This window comes from Hemitrygon akajei, chromosome 6 (assembly GCF_048418815.1).
Source record: "Hemitrygon akajei chromosome 6, sHemAka1.3, whole genome shotgun sequence".
NCBI classification, from domain to species: Eukaryota; Metazoa; Chordata; class Chondrichthyes; order Myliobatiformes; family Dasyatidae; genus Hemitrygon; species Hemitrygon akajei.
In genome coordinates, this window is record NC_133129.1 from 79,369,715 (window position 1) to 79,389,150 (window position 19,436).

General features: G+C 41.2%; 1 protein-coding gene across 3 annotated transcripts in view; it reads left to right on the forward strand.

Moving 5' to 3' along the window:
• The first annotated feature begins 847 nt into the window (after positions 1-847).
• plgrkt (plasminogen receptor, C-terminal lysine transmembrane protein) overlaps positions 848-19,436 on the forward strand; it is a 47,659-nt gene continuing 29,070 nt past the window's right edge. Inside the window, exons 1-2 of one of the 3 annotated variants that reach the window (XM_073048661.1) lie at positions 848-866; positions 15,558-15,645. In XM_073048661.1, coding sequence (XP_072904762.1) covers positions 15,565-15,645 — 81 coding nt within the window. In that variant the 5' untranslated portion in view covers positions 848-866; positions 15,558-15,564. Of the gene's footprint in view, positions 867-1,132; positions 1,444-1,714; positions 1,736-15,557; positions 15,646-19,436 lie in introns of those variants that run through there. The other 2 variants (XM_073048659.1, XM_073048660.1) reach the window with 2 other exon arrangements.

Below are 19,436 nucleotides of genomic sequence, written 5' to 3' on the forward strand. Positions count from 1 at the left end.
ATCTATTCAATATATGTAATTGATTTACTTGTTTATTATTATTTCTACTTTATGCATTATTATTATTTTCTCTGCTAGGTTATGTATTGCATTGAACTGCTGCTGCTAAGATAACAAATTTCACCTCACATGTCAGTGATAATAAACCTGATTCTGATTCAGTCCTTGCTGGTGCTGCGTGTGTCTGGTAAAGTTCAGACATGGAAGGGGATGCACACAATGACTGAGCGAAGTTTGGCTCATAGCAAACAAATGGCAAAATGTAAATTTATTTTCTTTGGTGAGGAGGAAACAAAAACCAAAATGGAATTCGTTTTGAAAATGAAATAAGAAACACTCAGGTGTATGCATTCATTTCAAAAGTTGAAAGGGAGCAACTTGTGCCTTGTTTTAAACATATCCTGTTTTTAAAAAAAATCTGTTATCAATGTTGATCTCCTTATTTAAGCAAGAATTTAATGCATTGGAAACAATGTTTCAAAATAATGCATTGGAAACAATGTTTCCATGTAATGCATTGTAAACAAGTTTACCAACTACCTGTAATAAGTGGACGGCATGTTTTATGAGGAAAGGTTGGGTTAAGATCTGCTGGATCTTAGAAATGACAAGAGAGGGAAACTTGATTGAACCATGCGAGATTTTAATGGAGCGAATGTGTAGGTGTCTCTACACACTGGAGAATCTAGAATTGAGGAGGGGCACTCCTCTAATCTAAACTCATTTCGGACTGATGATTTCTCTCTGAGGTCACGTTATTTTAAACTCTCTTCCCTGGAGGGTGGTAGTAGATAAAGGTCTTGAATATTTTTTCAGGCAAACGTGGATAGATTATTTGAAAAACAAGCGGGAAAAAGTTATTTGTGGTAAGTGAAAAAAAATGGAACTGAGATTACAGGCATATCTGACAATCTTATTAAATGGCAGAGCAGAAATGAGAGGCAGTTGGCTTTCTGCTGTCGTCACAGTCAGAATGTCCAAATGCTACACAGCCCGCACTGGAGGTCGGGACTTTACCTAGGCCACTGGAGTTGTGAAACAGTAGCTTTATTAGGTCTGTCACGGTGGATTTGAGAGTACATTCAGATCAACCACAACCTCAGTAAATTAGTCGGGGTGGGGAAAGCGAGGGAGAAAAGTCGATTCTTGCTGTATATGTTGTAATAAGTATGGTCTGCAGTTGGGACATTATCCTGTTTTCAAAAACAAGAAATATGTATCATTTCGGTATCAATTTTGATAGCGATTCATTCAGATATGTTTCATTTTCGGAGAATTTTCTTCTTGGTCGGCTGACTTAAAGTAGCAGCTGCAGTTCTGGGAAGGCTCACCGTGAGAAAGGCAGCGGTCCGAGTTGTGTGTCAGTGCGAGGAGATCGGAATCAGTGACGCTGCGCAACAGCAAAGGCGGGGCACCGAAAAACCCGGGAGCAGCGCAGCCACGGTAAGTTCCGATGCCCTCACCCAACACACGGGCGGTAAGCCAGGGGGACAGACAGACGAAGCAAAATGGTGCTGCTGTTGATTCAGGCCGCTAAATGCACCGCAGCCCACTGGGTGCGCCGTTGTCTGTGTTTGTAAATCCCTCATGGAGGAAGCCCACCCGCCCACAGTCCGACTTCCGGCTTTCGGCTTTCACAACCTGCGAGGAAGGTGACCTGCCTGCAGCTTCTGTCTAGGTTTTGGGTCTTCCCAGCCCTGGCGGATTCAGCTGTTGCTGACACAGATAGTCAATGGTAAAAATCCTCTGGCGTAAAGGGAGGAAGGGAACAAACTGCTGAAGGAACACGGTGGATCAGGCAGCGTCAGTAGACGTAGAGAGATGGATGGTCTAGACCAACCTTCCTCAACCTTTTTTTGCTGTGGAGGAACTATTGAAAATAATTTTCAGGTCTCTGGGAACCCCTGTGTAAAATGTTACTATATCTACAGCTCACGGTACATTAGCGTGATCAGTAAATTGTATATATAATACAAAAATAATTGTCAATGCTCTTTCGAGTAGAGAATGAATTTTAGGCAACCCTTCTTGAAAAAACATAGGTGGCTTACCTTCGTTGAAATTAATCTTTCTTTCCCTTTCATAAATTTTAAAAACTGATAAGGCAAACAGAATACATTTGTTAAATAACTAGCTTAAACCAAAAGGGGATTTAATTTTTCTAAAGGCAGGCTTGGTAGATTTAATTTAAATAAAGGTTGTAAATTGATTTTAATTAATGCTATTTACAACATGAAAATTTATTGGCAATGTTGAATAGTAAAGTTACTAAAAACCATAAGCCAAAGCAATGTGAATTAAAATACAACCTAAGACACAGTTTTATACTAGACTTTGAAAAAAGCATTTTCTTACTAAGTGACATGATCGGGCTCAAATACAGGCCTAGCATGTGAAACCTGTGCTTGGTTTTTGCTGCACAAATACTCAACACATGGATCTCACATTCAATTGAAATTAGTCCATCTCTTTCCTTGCTCTTGATGCTTGTTAAACAAAAAAAAAAGCCTGTTCACACATGTAAGAAGTTGAAAACTGCAGCAAAATGTTCATTGCTTTCTTATGAATGGCAGGGTACTCTTCTTTCGCAGAAATCCAGAACTTGACCAGGGGCAGGTCAGTAAATCTCATCTTTAATGACTGCAGCTCCCAAAGTTCTTCCTCTTCTCTGAAAGTCAAGTTCTTGGGCTGAGCAGAAGATTCAGAGAAAGGGCCCTTCACCCAGTCAAACACTTGTGTTGAAAGGGAGGAAAAATACTGTTCAGTTTTGTTTTGCAGTTCTTCAAGGTGGTTTTCAATAAGACTCAAGACTTTTGGATGACTTTCCTCACTCTCAAGCCCAAGCAGCAGTGGAAATATTTCGGGATTTCCTTTTGCAACTTGATTTTCCCGAAGATTCAGTTTCCTTTTAAATCCAAGAATTTTGTCACTGGAAGTCAAAACATTTTCTCTAGAGTCTTCAACTGGTTCATATGATAAAAAATGTCTGCTAAGTAAACTAGATTCTGCAGACAGTCTTCATCGTTAAAGCACTCAGCAAAATCTGACCTACGTACTCCTGCAATTCAACTTTCAGCTGAAACACCTTGTTGAGAAGTCTTCCTCTGCAAAGCCACTGGATTTCTGTATGCAGCAGGAGACTGGTGTGCTCTTTGTCCAGGTTTTCACAGTTTTTTTAAACATTCTTGAGTGAACTGGTCTTTGTTTAAGAAAGTTAAATCATTTTTGTAGCATCATCCAGAACTTATTTCATCTCCAAGAGATTTTGGGATCAGCACCTCTCTGTGAAGAAAGCAGTGTGTTGTGATGACATCAGGATTTTCTTTTACAAGAGAAACAAAGACTCTCATGGAACCAAACATTGATGGGGCATCAACTGTACAGATGCCAACACAGTTCCTCCAAGACAGACCTTTTGTTTCCAGATATGAAGATAAAGTATTAAATACATCACGGCCTTTGTTTGTTTTGGACAGCTCTTTGCAACAGAAACTGTTTTCTTGAAGCTCACCATCATTTGTAAATCTTATAAATGCTACAACACGACATTCTGTGGTGAAATATGTTGACTCATCAATCTGGATAGAGAAGCAGTTAATTTTCAACTTACCACACAAAACCTTGATGACATCATGTGATGTCATCAATATGTCGACTTAGCGTACTTCTTGAGAGTGGCTGCCTTCTCACCTGAACGAAAACCATGCATGAGCCCATTCTTGAGCTACTATATGCAGATGGCTGTGCTTTTCTCATGCACGCAGAGAACACGCTACAGGCTGCAGTCAGTTTGCCAAGGGTGCAAGGGCTTTTGTGTTAACGATCAGTCTGAAGAAAACAATGACCCTCCATTTGAAGCCCCCTTGTGGCATTTACAACTCACCTTGGATCATCATTGACAACCACCTTCGCACTGCAGTTGAGCAGTTCTACCTGGGCAGCATCATCTCGAATGATGCTAAGGTAGTAAGGGACATTGACGGTCGACAGAGCCAACAGTGCCTTCAGGCAGCTCCAGAAACATGTGGAAGAACCACCAGCTGCTCCTGTCCACAAAAATCCAGGTGTACAGAGTTGCCATCGTCACAACACTGCTGTATGTCTCCAAGGCCGGGGTCTTGTACCGCAAGCAAATCCAGTTGCTCAAGCACTTCTATCAACGCTGCCTCCACTTAGTCATGTGTATCAGCTGGCAGGATCACGTCTCCAACAAGGAGGTCCTGGAGAAGGCTCAACTTCCAAGCACTGAAGCCACATCACTGCTGAGGCAGCTCAGCATGGACATCTGTGACAGAGACTGCTGAAGAGAAGCAGGAAGGATCTTACTACTTAAGTGCCCACTTCCCAGCTGTTCCCGTGTCCCTACTGCTCCAGAGTCTGCAGATCCAGAATTAGCCTCTACAGTCACCAACGATCTTGCCATCACTCCTGAGGACTCTTCCCTCCTGATCTTCTCAAGCAAAGAACCAACCATTATCATTGAGTGTGAAACCTTTTCCATCTCCCGTACTGCATCTTCTCCTAGCATTTTATCCACTAGAATTTTACATGCTGGCATTATTAGCTTCTCACCAACTGTGTGACTTTTCCTTTTCTGGGTAATAAGTTTTGTTACTAAGTAACTTGTTTCCTGGCTCTTTTTACTGACAGTGACTTGATTCACAAAAACTTTAATCTTTGTTTTGAGATTCCAATAGCCATTTAAAATAATCAGCGCTTCTATGAGTCATTTGGCTGTGATTTGTAGTTGTGTCTTTTCAAATTTGTGCAGCTGTTGCTGCACTGTAAGTTGTTTGTCACAGACTGGACCCAATGGAATAGGACAACTTGGATCACCAATCTATGCGTAAAACCCATTGATAGTTAGCTTTCATTGTAAAGACAGGCTTTTTTGTGTCCGTTGTTACACTAGTGCAGTGAAATGACTCAGAAGATTGTAATTCAAAAGCAGCCACACTGGACCATCAAACATGTCTAAAACACAGGGGTTAAAAATTGGTGAATCTGTTCAATGCTTACAAAACACACTTCATGCTCCGCATCAGCCTACCATCCTCCCCTCCATGCAGCACAGCGCTGACCGATTATCAACAGCCACCCATTTCTCATGTCTAAAACTGAGAATGGACTCAACCAAATAAACACGGTCCTACTGCGCAGTGCCACACTGGGCTGAGAGACCCCTAGCCAGATTGCTAACAGGTCTGCTCGGTCACTGCTCACCACTGTGAGTGCTAGCATCTCATGAAGTTCATAAAACGATGTTTATTTTTTAAAATCACCATCTCTTACGAAACCGCGGTTGTGAAACCCTGGTCTAGACTCTGAAATAGCTCTGAAAGTGTAGAAGGAAATTGACCAGTATAAAAGAGAAGAGATGAGGCAGAGCTGGTAGGTGACAGGTGGAACTAGGTGATGAGCTGATAGGATCAGTGGGGAGGAGGGAAGGCTGGAGTCGGGAGACAGTGGCTGTTCATTAAGCCATACGGCACAGAAACAGGCCTTTCCGTCCAACTCAGACATGCTGACCAAGTTGCCTAACTGAGCTATTTTCCTGTATTTGGCAGAAAATGCCCTTCTAAACTTTGTCCTTTGTCCTTCTAAACTTGCCCTATGTTTGTACCTGTCCAAATGCCTCATTGTATCCTCCTCTACTTCTTCTGGTGGCTCATTCCATATACTCACCACTGAAGTTGCTTCTCAGTTGCTGTTTAAATCTCCCCCCCCCTTTCTTAAACATATGCCCTCGCTTTGGACTCCTCTACCACAGAGAAGAGACTTTCACAATTTATCTTATACACTCAGTGGCCAATTTATTAGGTACACATGTACTCTTGCTTGTGAATGTAAATACTGTATCTGATTAGCCAATTATGTGGTTGAAACTCGATGCATAAAAACATGCAGATATGATCAAGAGCTTCATTTGGCTTCAGGTGCTGGACATTGGTCCGAGAAGTTCCTGAACTGGGTTGGGGTTGGAGCCTACTGTTGGGAGTTTTTCTTAGATTGGGGGTGGGGGGAAAAGAAGTTGGCAGGAAGTGATGGAGAGGACAGAAGTTGCAAATGGGAGGTGGTATTGGGTGACAGGAATTGTACGAAGGAAGGTGAATGGCAGGTTTCTGGGAAACAGGGAAAAAAAAGTGTCCGATTGAGGTTTGTAGTGGCTTGTCGTCTAGTGATGAAAGCAGTAGACAGGATTTAAATAAAAGAAGGAAGGAAGAGTTTAATGTTTTCTTGAGCTTTGAATGTGAACCTGTTTCTGATATCAATCTGATTACATTAGCTAAGGACTTAAAAGAAAGTATTGAAGGATATTGTGGGTGCAAAACCATTAAGAGACGGGACAGTGTTTTGTGAAGATAGTAAGTAATGTGAGAAAGCTTTGCAGTTAAAAGTTGTGGGAGGAAGGAAAGTAACACTGAGGAATTGTATTGAATGTCAGGCTTGGGGGAGTAATCACAAGGATGCCTCTAGATGTATCCATAGATCAAGTTTTAAAATAATTTTGTCAGGGGAAACATGCTATACATTTAAAAGGATTTTGTGGTGGAGTGAGACCAGATATCTTCTTAAAATTGTTGGAAGAAAGTTGCTAGCTAGGATTCATTTAAAGACTGTAGTGGTTAGCACAATGCTTTACAGTACCAACAACCTGGTTCAATTCCCATCAATGCCTGAAAAGAGTTTGTACGTCCTCCCCAAGATCGCTTGGGTTTCGCCCGGGTCCTCCAGCTTCCTCCTGTAGTATAAAGACGTACTGGTTGGTAGGTTAATTGGTCATTGTAAAATGTCCCATAATTAGGCAGGATTAAATTGGGGGATTGTTGGGTGGCGAGGCTCAAAGGGCCAGAAGGGCCTACTCCGCACTGTATCTCAATAGATAAATAAAAATGTAAATAATGTTCAGACATCAAGGGAGGGTTGTTAATTATTTTTGTAATCCAACAATGGAATGTTAGAAACCTGTTAGCTAATGGTCAGCAGTTTAATAAATTTATTTAAGATTTACCAGATAAACTTGATGTTCTATGCGTTCAAGAAACCTAGTTGAAATCTTGTCTAAATTTTAAGATATGAGGTTATGTTGATATAAGATGCGATCAGTAAATGGGTAATGAAGGAGAATTGACTATCTTTGACTTTTTATTATTCAATTGTAGTTGGAATTTAGGAATAGAATAATAAAATACACATAATACATTTTTGTAACCTTGTGAAAGGTTTACACCTGATATATTGGTAAGCGTGGCTGGAAATAGGAAAGATAAGGTTATATGGTGTGGGGATTTTAATGCTCATAGTACTATGTGGGTTTGCAGTACAAAAAAATTAATGGGATGGTGGTCAAAAACTTTCTGGATGAAAATTGCTTAGTGTGCTTGAATGATGGTAGGAGTACAAGGACAAATCTATTTAACAACATTGTTTCTGCTTCCTATATCCTCAGATACCAGTCTACAGCAGAAACAATGTTGTTAAATAGATTTGTCCTTGTACTCCTACCAACGTGGAAAGTGTACATTTCCCAAATTTTCCCATTATATGTACAAGATATGTGTATCAGAGGAAATGTTCTCATATCCCCAGATGGAATTTTAAAAAGACAAGTTAGGATATGTTTAATGATTTATGTAAAAGTAGGTTTTCTGATCATTTGGTTCTAGAGGATATTGAGTAAAAATACCTTGTGCTCTGTACTCAGTAGCTAAGGAATCAATTCACAGATCGTTGGAAGTTAATAAAAGTAGAGCTGTTCTCATGTGGATGGATGAATGTAAAAGCTGTAAAATAAATATCTTAGGAAGGTTAGGAAGTGTTACTCCTATTGATATTTCATACAATATAAAATATAATATACACTTCTGTTATAAAGGTAGTGAGAAGGGCAAAGAGAATGTATTGGAGAACGTACTGTGATAGTATTAGGAAAGAGATCCAGATTGGGGAAGTTTGGGATTTGATACAGAAAATTGGCGAGTTAGAAAACTTGATCCATTTTGTATGGTAGGGAGAAAGTTGCTGTTACTGACTCTGGAAAAAGCTGAATTATTACCACAATCATGTCAGTGTACGTAGTTCAGCCAATTTAAGTAAAGAAGAGAAGTCTTGTAGAGAAGCAGGTTTGGAAGCAATCCTCAGATTGCTGAGAAAAAAGAATGGTTAATTTCCTGCTTGGATGTTGAATTTACATTGTCTGAACTTAAAAGGGTTCAGCTGGTCAGCCATCACCTGGGAAAGATGATATTTGTTATAATATGTTTACACGGTTGTTGGATTCAAAGCTTACATTGGTTTTGAAATTCTTTAATACAATACGGGTGACTTCCTGCTTCTTGGAAATTACCAGCTGTTATCCCTATTTGAAATCTGTTAAGGATCATACAGATCCTTCCAGTTATAGACCTATTTCACTAACTTCACATGTATGTAAGACAATGCCATGTATGGTTATAACAGGACTTTTTTTTATTTTGTGGAAAGTAGTGGAAAATTAGCTGTATACCAATCTATTCACCCCAAGATAAAGTTCAGATATTGAGGTCACGTTGTGGTGCTATTAAGTCATCCCCAATTTTGGCATTGCTGGTAGAAATGGGTGAAGTACCTTTACATCTACATGGGTTACAGTTAGCAATGGTTTATTGGATTAACATAAGATGACATAAAGTTGTTCATTCAATATTGGCAACATTAGTAGAGCATTGGTTCCAAGGTTGTCAAGCCGAGGAGTGGTAGTGGGGACAAGCTCCCACTATCTAAAAGTGCTCTTCACGGTATGCGCCTCAAATACCCTCTGACAACCAAGTTCAACTCCTGGCCCTCTCGTGTGGCTTAGCCTTTAAGCCTGGCAGAACTGCTTCTACTGACACGAGAAGGAGCAAAGGCAGGTCCTGGCGCCTTAAAACCAGTGCTTTGGGTAGATGGAGTCCAGCTTGGAAAGGCAGTCCATCTAAGAGAGGGAAAACCCTGAGTTCAAACCTCCACTGCCTTGCAGCTATACCCACTCACGGGAATGGCTTCAGGAGTAAACCCTGAGGACAAATCCGGAGCTGGAATCCCTAAGGCAGTCCGACGATGCCTTCAACCTCGGTCTGGCAACTCCTACAATGTCACTGGTGCGAAGCTGTATTGGCTCTTGCCCTTCCCTTGGACAACATCAGTGGCGTGGAGAGGGGAGACTCGCTGCATGGGCAACTGCCGGTCTTCCTTACAACCCTGCCCAGGCCTGCACCCCAGAGAGGACTGAAGCAAAGTTTTCCAGGCGCAGATCCATGGTCTCACGAGACTAACAGATGCCATCATTATCATCATCAGTAGAGCATTGGGAGAACTGCATTCATAAGGTCCTCAGGGTTGGGTGGATGGGAAAGGGATGGACACAACATCTTGGGTTGTTTAATGTGGAATACGGTCCCAGTGTACCCTTTCTGTCAGTCCTCCATGGTTGTTCCATTTTCCTGTGGCTGATTTGGGCCTTCAGGAAAAAATCAAGATGAGTGAATGATGGTCAGTGGCACCGGAAGTTCAGTAATATATACAAGGCAGATATTATGGATTCTTGCTTATCTACACAGATGGTTCAAAAGATCCAGCGACAGGTCATTCAGGTGTTTCTGTTTGTATTCCAATGTTTCAGGTGACTATTAAGAAAAGATTATCAAAGTATCAGTATTCACCTTTGAGATGGTTGCTATCGTTTTAGCCTTGGAAAAGGGGCGGATAAGTTTGCTGTGATTATGTACTTTCGTGCTCTGATTCGTTCTTGGTCTTGACACAGGTATTAAGATGGGTATTTCAAATTGTAGCCCAGACCTCCTTCATGAGATTGGATGATATCTGTTGACGCTGCAGGGAATGTATTTGTATGCATTTCATGAGTTCCTGACCCAGTTGGGGTTGAAGGAAATGACGTTGCAGACATTCTTGCAAAGCAGTCACTTCAAATGAAGGATATAAATGTATTAGTACCTTTGCATAAGGGGAAGATGAAAGCAATAATTAAAAATTATGGAATGACCCTAACCCTCCTACTGCCTTTTATTGGCTTTCCTCTATCATGTCCTGTTTAAGTCTAGTGAAAATAAGGAGTCGGACATTGGATACACCCTTTAAAATTGAAGAAATCTGGCGACCTTTTATTCAATATTTTCATATGATTTGATTTTTAAACTGATTTTTAAACTGATTTTTAAACTGACTGCATTTATATAAAATTCAGAGGCTGCTGGGAACACAACTGGGAGATGAGTATAGCAAGAGGGAAGTACTTGTAAGTTTATGTATTGGAAATATTAATCTATATCATTCCTTGTTCAGAATTAATAAGCATGATACTGGCACTTGCAGGGAGTGCACTTGTCAAGAATTGGTGCAGCATATATTTGATTGCAGTTCGTATGTGATGCAAAGGAAACATCTAATTTCTAAATTGTGGTCTTCAAAGTAGATTTATTATCAGAGTATATGTACATCACCATGTATAACCCTGAGATTCATTTTCTTATGGGCATACTCAATAAAACCATAATGGAGTAACATCCATGAAAGACCACACTAACTTGGGCATTCAACCAATGTGCAAAAGGCAACAAATTGTGCAAATACAAAAAGAAAGAAATAATAATAAAAAAAATAAGCAATTACTATCGAGAACATGAGATGAAGAGTCCTTGAAAATGAGTCCATAGGTTGTGGGAACATTTCTATGAAGGGGCAAGTGAAATTAAGTGAAGTTGTCCCCTTTGGCCTGATGGTTGAGGGGTAATAACTGTTGCTGAACCTGGTGGTGTGAGTCCTGAGGCTCCTGTGCTTCTTCCTGATGGCAGCAGTGAGAAGAGAGCATGGCCTGGGTGGTTGGGGTCCCTGATGATTTTCAACTGTGATTGTGAAATCAGTAGATAATTGATTTGATTAAAAGTACATTGCTTAGAGGGAAATTTCAGTGATGCAGATTTCAGTGAGAGTAATTCTAAAGAGATATTTTTGAAAATATTGCACATAAGCCCACAGAACATTGCCGTGGTTCACTGGTACAGTCTTGCTGCTTTGGGATAGCCACAGTTTAACATGGAGAGTTTGTTAGGATATCACTGTCGTGATTTGGTATTTGACTTTTTGAAATGCTTTAGACTTTATGATATTATTTGAGGTTTGTTTTTGGGGAGGGAGGTGTTTAGTGGTTATACTCCCTGTCACTTTGTTTCACACTCCCAACTCTGTAGGTAGTGGCAATGCACCTCATCTTGGTTTACAACTGCTGTTAAACTTTACAAGAAGACAAAGAAGTAGTATAAGAGGTTCAGTTGTTCAGACAAACATGAGTATGGGGAAGAAATGTGATCTCAGTGATTTTGACCGTGGAATGGTTGTTGTGCCAGACGGGGTGCTTTGAGTATCTCAGAAACTGCTGATCTCTGGGGATTTTCACACACAAAAGACTAGAGATTTCAAAGAATGGTGTGAATAAAAACATCCAGTGAGCAACAATCTTGCGGGCAAATAGGCCTTGTTAATGAGAGAAGGCACAGGAGAACGATCGGAATGTTTCAAACTGACAAGAAGGTGACAGAAACTCAAGTAAACGTGCGTTACAACAGTGGTGTGCAGAAGAGCATCACTGAATGCACAACACACTGATGGGTTACAGCAACAGAAGACCAGACTGGGTCCCAGTCCTTTATTAGGAGGTACCTAATAAAGTGGCCACTGAGTTCATCATATTGTAAAGCTCTGTTAAGCCACTCCTTGACCTCCTAGACTCAGCCTATCCAATCGCTGTTTATAACCCCAGTGCTCTAGGCCCACTAACCTCCTTGTGAAATCTTTATTTGCCCCCTCTCTAGTTCAATGGCATCCTTCCTGTGGTAGGATGACCAGAAGAGCACACAGTATTCCCTATGTGGTTTTATAACTTGACATACCCCCCTTGCCCCTTTCACCATTCCCCTTTCCTTTTTCCCTCTCTCACATTACCTGGCCATCATTTCCCTGGTGCCCCATTCCCTTCCATTTATCTTCTCCTATCAGATTCCCCCTCCTCCAGTCTTTTCTCTCTTTCACCAATCAGCTTTCCAGCTCTTTACTTCACCCCTCCCCCCCTCCCCTGGTTTCACCTATCACCTGCCACCTTGTATTACTACCTCCCCTCCCCCAATCTTCTTACAATGACTTCTCCCCTTCCTTCCCAGTCCTGAAGAAGGCCCAAAATACTTACTGTTTACTCTTTTCTATCGATGCTGCCCGTCCTGTTGAGTTCCTTTAGCATTTTGTGTGTGTTGCTTTGGATTTCAGCATCTGCAGAGTTTCTTCTGTTTGTGTACATACACCATATACTACATAATGCAAATATAATATACAGACATCCACAGCGTAGTAAATTTAAAATTGCCCCATTCAGGCCTAAAGATTTGATTGCTGTGGGAGCTTTCTTACTTTTGTGGGATAATGTCTTTCCTGACAAGGAGGAATCGCTCTGTTTGACAGGTGAGACTTGTGGCTGTGAAACAATCTTACGTTCTAGGGCCTCCTTTGTGCTGGTTGTTGGAGTTTACTCTGAGGGTGCAGGAAGTGATTCTAACAATGGTAGCCACCTTTCCTCTCCGACAATTGACAGTGCTCCTCAGCTGATCGACGTGTCACTCCAGATGATATCAGATTCAATCTCCACTGTGTTAGAGAGTGGTGCAGTTTTGTTCTTGATCTTTCCAAATACCCACTTTTGATCACCTCCTTGTTTCATGAACCCTCGATTTGTTTGTCTTGCACACTTCTTTTGAGATTGGGTTTGAGGAGATCAAAGCGTGACCACAAGGGATGACCTAGGAACATCATAGCTGGTGAGTTGTTGGTCGGGGAGTGTGCTGCATTACAATATGCAAGAAGGAAATTGGTGAGCTTCTGGTTCAGTGTTAGTATAGTGTGTTCTGCTGATAATGCTTGTATTGCGTTCTTTAGTCTCTGGACAAACCTTTCCATCAAGCGCAGATGGAATATGTCTTATTCCATTCATTTTCAGGAATTACTGAAATTGTTCCATACCAACCTGAGGTACATTATCACTAACTAAGTGTTCTGGAACACCAGTCCTTGCAAAGAGGCTTCCCATTGCATCAACAGTGTGCAAGGCTGTAGTGGAGGCTATTGGGAACACTTCTGGCCATTTTGTAGCTGTATCTACTACTACCAAGAAATTTGTGCCCTTGAATGGTGCAACAAAATCCACACGAATCCTCTGCCAGGGCAATGCAGGCCATCCCAGGGATGGAGAGGTGCTGCACTTGGCATCTTCTGGACATGTTGGCATCCCAAGCAATGTATGGCAAGCTGCTGATCTATCACAGGCCACCAGACAAAGCTCCGAGCCAACACTTCCATTTAACCACATTTGGATGATTGGCATGTAGCTCATCCAACACTTTAGCTCTCAGATTGGGTGGTGCAACTCGTATTCCTCTCATAAAGTGACCTCCGTCAAGGGCAAGTTCATCCCAGTGCTGGTAAAAATGGGGGAACTGGAATTTCTGCTGCACATTCCAGCCATTTTGGGTTGCTGTTAAACCTGAGATGGTGTAGGTTCTTTTCTAGCTTGCCTTTGGATCATCACTGCCATAAGAGGGAGATTTTCATTTTGTATTAGGGAGAATAGATCAAGAGGAATGTCCTTTTTTATATAAATTGTCCAGTATTTCCTTTTCCAAGGGTAAATGGGACAATCCATCAGCAGAGGATGATCAAGATCCTGCTGACATTAATTAGTTGTCACTGGTATTTTATTGCTAATTATGTTATATCATTTTTTTCTGACCCAGTTTACATTTGTCTGCATTGTCCTGGGCATGTGCCATTTATCAAGAAGCACCTCATCACGTCAGAGATTTTTGCAATTGTGCCGCAAATGTAACACACTGATTCCTGCCAAAGGACTAGCTTACTGATTAGAGTATAAGAAACAAAAGTATAAGAAATTTGTTAAGATCTTTTGCTTTAATCAAATACTTCCTTAGCAAATGGTCTTAGCTTTTACAAATCTCCGAGCTTCCCAGGACATTCTTCTCTTCTGGTAACCGTGTGCTTGACCGGAAACCAGATAGTGAGGATTTTTGCTGTTCTCTTCACAACATTGTAAATTCTGCCACAAGAGGGAGACTTATAGCAAAGGCAAATGCTTACCTGGAAAAAGGAATTTGTGCTAGGTGTTAGTTCATTCAGAGGCAAAATTAATTGTTGGAAGGTATCTGCAAACTTTCACATCCGTTGAGTTTTGTTATTTCAAATTTATTTATTTCCAAGTCATTATAAAAGGCATTATTAGTCCTGAGTAACTGTCTAAGCAGATGAATAAAAGATAATTAAGACACATACAAGCACAAGAAAATCTGCAGAGGGTGAAATCCAAGCAACATACACACACACACAGCTGGAGGAACTCAGCAGGCTAGAGAACCCTTCCAGCCCTTTGAACGGTGCTGCCCAATAACCCCCAATTTAACCCTAGCCTAATCAAGGGACAATTTTTACAATGACCAATTAACTTGCCAACCAGTACATCTTTGGATTGTGGGAGGAAACCCTCTCAGTCAAGGGGATAACATACAAACTTGTTACAGGCAGCGGCGGGAATTTTGTCGTGTTGGATGCCTGTAGAAACCATCCTTACTGTGTAAATTCATCAGATTGCTAGTAACGTAGTAGCTGGCGATGAAGCTGACCAATTGCACTCACAGACTCCTACATTGTGATACTTCCAGTGTTAACTATGATGGAATTTTTTTTTTTACCCCACACAACATTGAGGTCACTGAGTTTGTTAGAAATTTTACTTGTACTGATGGATTTAGTTCAAATGCTTGGGCCTAACTAAGCAGTTGACTACCTCCAGATATTCACTAATTGGAATCCCTGGTTGTATTTTGCTAAATAAAAGCGAGCAACTGCTTCAGGATTTAGTTATGTTGAAACATTGCCCTCGAGAAGAGGTTTTCTAGCTTTCATATGCTAGGAATGATAGCAATGTTTATGTCTATTTTATTACTATTGTACATCGGCTTCTTGTTAAACAGACGATGCATGCTCAGGCAGGAAGAGTACAAATTAAGTAAAACTGCCAAAGGCAGAAGAATGATGTGCAGTCTGGCGTATTCTGTCAGACTGAGAATCTCCATGGGATACCACATTGCAAAGGACGACAGGTTACTGAGATCGTTCTGACACTGATGTTTTAAAAAATTCAGCAATGATATCAGGTTCTCATATAAAAATGTATGTGGTATTGCCTCCTTATCTCCTGAATTCCATAATTTCAAATTGTATATTAAGCTATGGAAAGATCCACTTTAGAGCAGAGCAAGAATTTAAATTTGATTGCTTTTGCATCATATTATTCATACAAACACACATATACAGTATGTGCCCTTAATACAGGTGAGAAATGGAGCACGTTCTTTTATAAAACATAAAATATCACTTATTTTGCTGCATAATGACAATTTATCGTTTTGGAATGAATAAGTGAATACATGGCATATAAATTCTTTTGTTTGCTGTTTTGTTTACAGGTCCAGTATGGGCTTTTTTATGTCTAAATCCATGGATGAAAGCCTAAAGAAACAGCAAGAGTTCATGGCAGCAAACAGTGCTCTCCAGGTACAACAGCATGTCCATCCACTGACATACAAGCAAATTAATGCTTGGAAGTAGCGCCTTTATTGGTGAACGCTACACAAAAGCTTTGCCATATTGACATAAATGCTTTCAGTAATACTAATGAAGCAAATTCTCATTAGTCAGGTTGGATGAAGAGTACATATTCTGGTCATAAACAAACCACTTCATGGATGATCATGGGTGATAATTTGCATTTATGTGAAGAATAACATAGTGAGCAGGAAGGGCTGGAAAGAAGATGGAATAAAACAATGGAAGAAATTTGTAACTGAGTACACTTTTATTTATTAATCTGTCCATTGTTTCATAGAAGTATTTGCAATATTGCAAAGGACCCCACTTCACAGGTGAATGCATTAGTTACCTATGAACTGTAGCCATTACCGCATGCAGGTGAATACATGAAACAATTCAGAGCCTCTCAAGTTAACGCTGGATGCATTGGTTTTGAGGCAAATGATAGGAGGTACGCCAGAGAGTCTGCAGCTGAAATAGCTGCAGGTCATCCCATTATAAGAAGGATATGAAGGCTTTGGAAAGACATTTACCGGGATACTGCTTGGATTAGATGGCATGTGCTCTAAGGAGAGGTTGGACAAACCTGGGTTGTGTTCTCTGGAATACCAGAGACCGGATAGAAATATGTAAAACTATGAGAAGCATAGATAGACAGTGGGTATCTTCTTTCCCAGCTCAGAAAGACTTGTACTAGGACACACATTTAAGATGAGCTCTGAGGGTAGTTGTTCTTCTTCCCAGACCTTCAGGAGCAGGACAAAGATGTGGTGCGGGCATGCTGGTTCACTTTCCTTGAGGATGTTTGCTGGGATACTGTCAAGATCAGTGGCTTTTTTTTTTTGCTTTTCAGGCTCCTAAAGGCATTATGGGCCTCTTTCATGCTGGAAAGCTCCCCCATGTCTTCTCTCACAGGTCTCTAGAGGATTTGCTTAGTAATCTGTGGTTCAGCAGTGCTGTCAAGGTTAGGAAGCTCTTCAAAGTGCTCTCACCATTGATAGTTGATATTCTTCTGATCCTTTAGCAGTTCTTCCTGTCCTTTGAGCACAGAAGGCCTAATCCAAGTAACCTGGACCATAGACTCAGAAAAAATCTTTTATTTCCCCACAGTCTGTGGTCTCTGAATTTCTAGGGATTTCTCAGTCCACCAAGAATTCATTTGCGCCCTCACCCTGTGCTGGATATTTGCCTTGGCTCTGGAGTATACTTCTCTTTTGGCCTTGCTGCCAATGACATTCTGCCAGTTACAAAAGGCTCTCTTTTTCTTAGAGATGAGTTGTTCTATTTCCATATCGTTATCACCAAACCAAAACTGATGTTTTCTGGACTTGTACCTAAGGATGTTTTTGCAGGTATTGAGGATGGTGGAATCAAAACATACAAACAAGCTGGATGAACTCAGCAGGTCGGCCAGCATCCGTGGAAACGAGCAGTCAACATTTCAGGCCAAGACCCTTCGTCAGGACTGAAGAAGGAGGGGGCAGGGGCCCCATAAAGAAGGTGGGGGGAGGATGGAAAACCAATCAGAGGAAAGATCAAGGGGTGGGGGAGGGGAAGCAATGGGGGGATAGGCAGGGAAGGTGAAGAAGGAATCTAAGGTGAAAGCACTATGGGTAGTAGAAGAAGGCAGAATCATGAGAGAGATGATAGGCAGCTAGAAGAGGAGACAGAGTGAAAGTGGGATGGGGGAAGGGAGAGGGACAGAATTACTGGAAGTTGGAGAATTCGAGGTTCATACCAAGGGGCTGGAGACTACCCAGACAGTATATGAGGTATTGCTCCTCCAACCTGAGTTTGGCCTCATCATGGCAGTAGAGGAGGCCGTGTGTGGACATATCCAAATGGGAACCTGAAGCAGAGTTAAAGTGGGTGACAACCAGGAGATCCTGTCTGTTGTTGTGGTGCTCGACGAAGCGGTCCCCCAATCTGCGTCGTGTCTTGCCGGTGTAGAGGAGGCCGCACCGGGAGCACCGGATGCAATAGATTACCCCAACAGACTCTCAAGTGAAGTGTTGTCTCACCTGGAAGGACTGTTTGGGGCCCTGAATGGTGGTAAGAGAGGAGGTATAGGGACAGATGTTGAACTTGCACTTATCGGATTGAAGAATTCCTTACTCGGCCAGAAACGTTGACTACTCGTTTCCATGGATGCTGCCCGACCTGCTGAGTTCATCCAGCTTGTTTGTATGTGTTGATTTGACCACAGCATCTGCAGTATACTTAGTGTTGAGGATGGTGGAATTACCCAGAGCCCAGTGTTCTATGTCCTCCGGGTATTCTCATTGAAGGGCTTTCCCCAAGCGAGCTTGTTGGGTGGCAGTGTCAAGTAGACTCTCAACTTTTAGTTGAAGGAAAGTCGGCGAGCCCCTGGTGGACAAAGGAAATGCTTCAAAGATAACCCCAGACTCGGCCAGAAATTCAACATTGCATCTTTGCTACATGAGAGTACTACTTGCCATTCTTCACTGAGCTCTTACATTGTATGCTGCAGTAACAAGAATTCTTGATCTATCACTGCGAAAATGTTTTAACCTGTTTGTTATTCTCCCTCATCAGCCATTGATAGTTATCTGGAGAACTCGCATTGTTGTTACCTGTCAACATGCTGCTCCTCTTCCACTAAAAGATCTAAGCCCTGATGTCCACATTATGGAAAAAAATAATTCAACCCTCTTTCTTAATTATAGGACCCACCAGAATCTGAACTTGAGGACCCTGGTAGTGCTTTTAAGTGTCTCCATGGCTCTAATAATGTTGCTGCTCTGTTTGGAGCAATGATGATGAGTGGTTTTGTGTTATGGCTGTCGACTGGAGACACATGCAGGGAGCATAACTCTTGGGCTCTATGCAGTGATCTGGATTTACAGAGGGAGCCCAGAGTGCTAAATCTGAATACAGAATATCATTCCCTGACACTTCAGGAATTCTTCAATTCTTGCACATATCTGTCTGCTAGTCTCCACTCAAAGGTAAGGGCAATTCCCTTTATCTCAGCTAGAGAGCATCAGTGAACTTGTGAGGTTTCTTTAGATCCTTTTTGGGCGAGTCATTCTAAACCTCATCAGAAAGAGGAATGTGTACTGTGTTGATAACCTTCTCTGTTTATCACTGCTGTAAACGAATTTAGAGAATTCCAGGCAGTCAAAAGCTAGAATCAAGAGGTTACAAATAGTCAGACTTCAGATATCAGTGTCGCCACTTTAATAAAGATATCAGCGATCTTTCAAGAATTATTTTTAAATGTGCAAAATGCTGCAAGGTCAGAAACTAATTTTTGCCATTACTTTACACAATATGCCACTTTTATCCCAAATGTTTTACCAAAAAAAATCTGCTGACCTTTCATAATCTCCAGTTCAATTCATTTATTTTTGCTTGGGATATTGTGCTGTTTAACAGAAGATAAAAATAATGGCGATAAAGTAATTTAAGACTAAAAATTAAATGCTCAATATTTTCATAATGGAACATTCAACATATTTGTATCAAGTTTGTTTTAAGTAAGTAACAGCGTCAAAACATTGGACCAAAGAATTTGCCAAGAATCAATTTAGCAGTCAGCCAATAATGCAGATTAATGAAACACCTTTCCTCCGAATAAGAGCAATCTTCCTTGGCGAAATGCCTCCTCCCATAGATGCTGTCTGGCCTGCTGAGTTCTGCCAGCATTTTGTGTTTTTATTTTCAAAAATGCCGCTTTCTTAATACATGGCTACCTTGTCATACGAAGTTTCCTGGTTTTTGGAGAAGAGTCA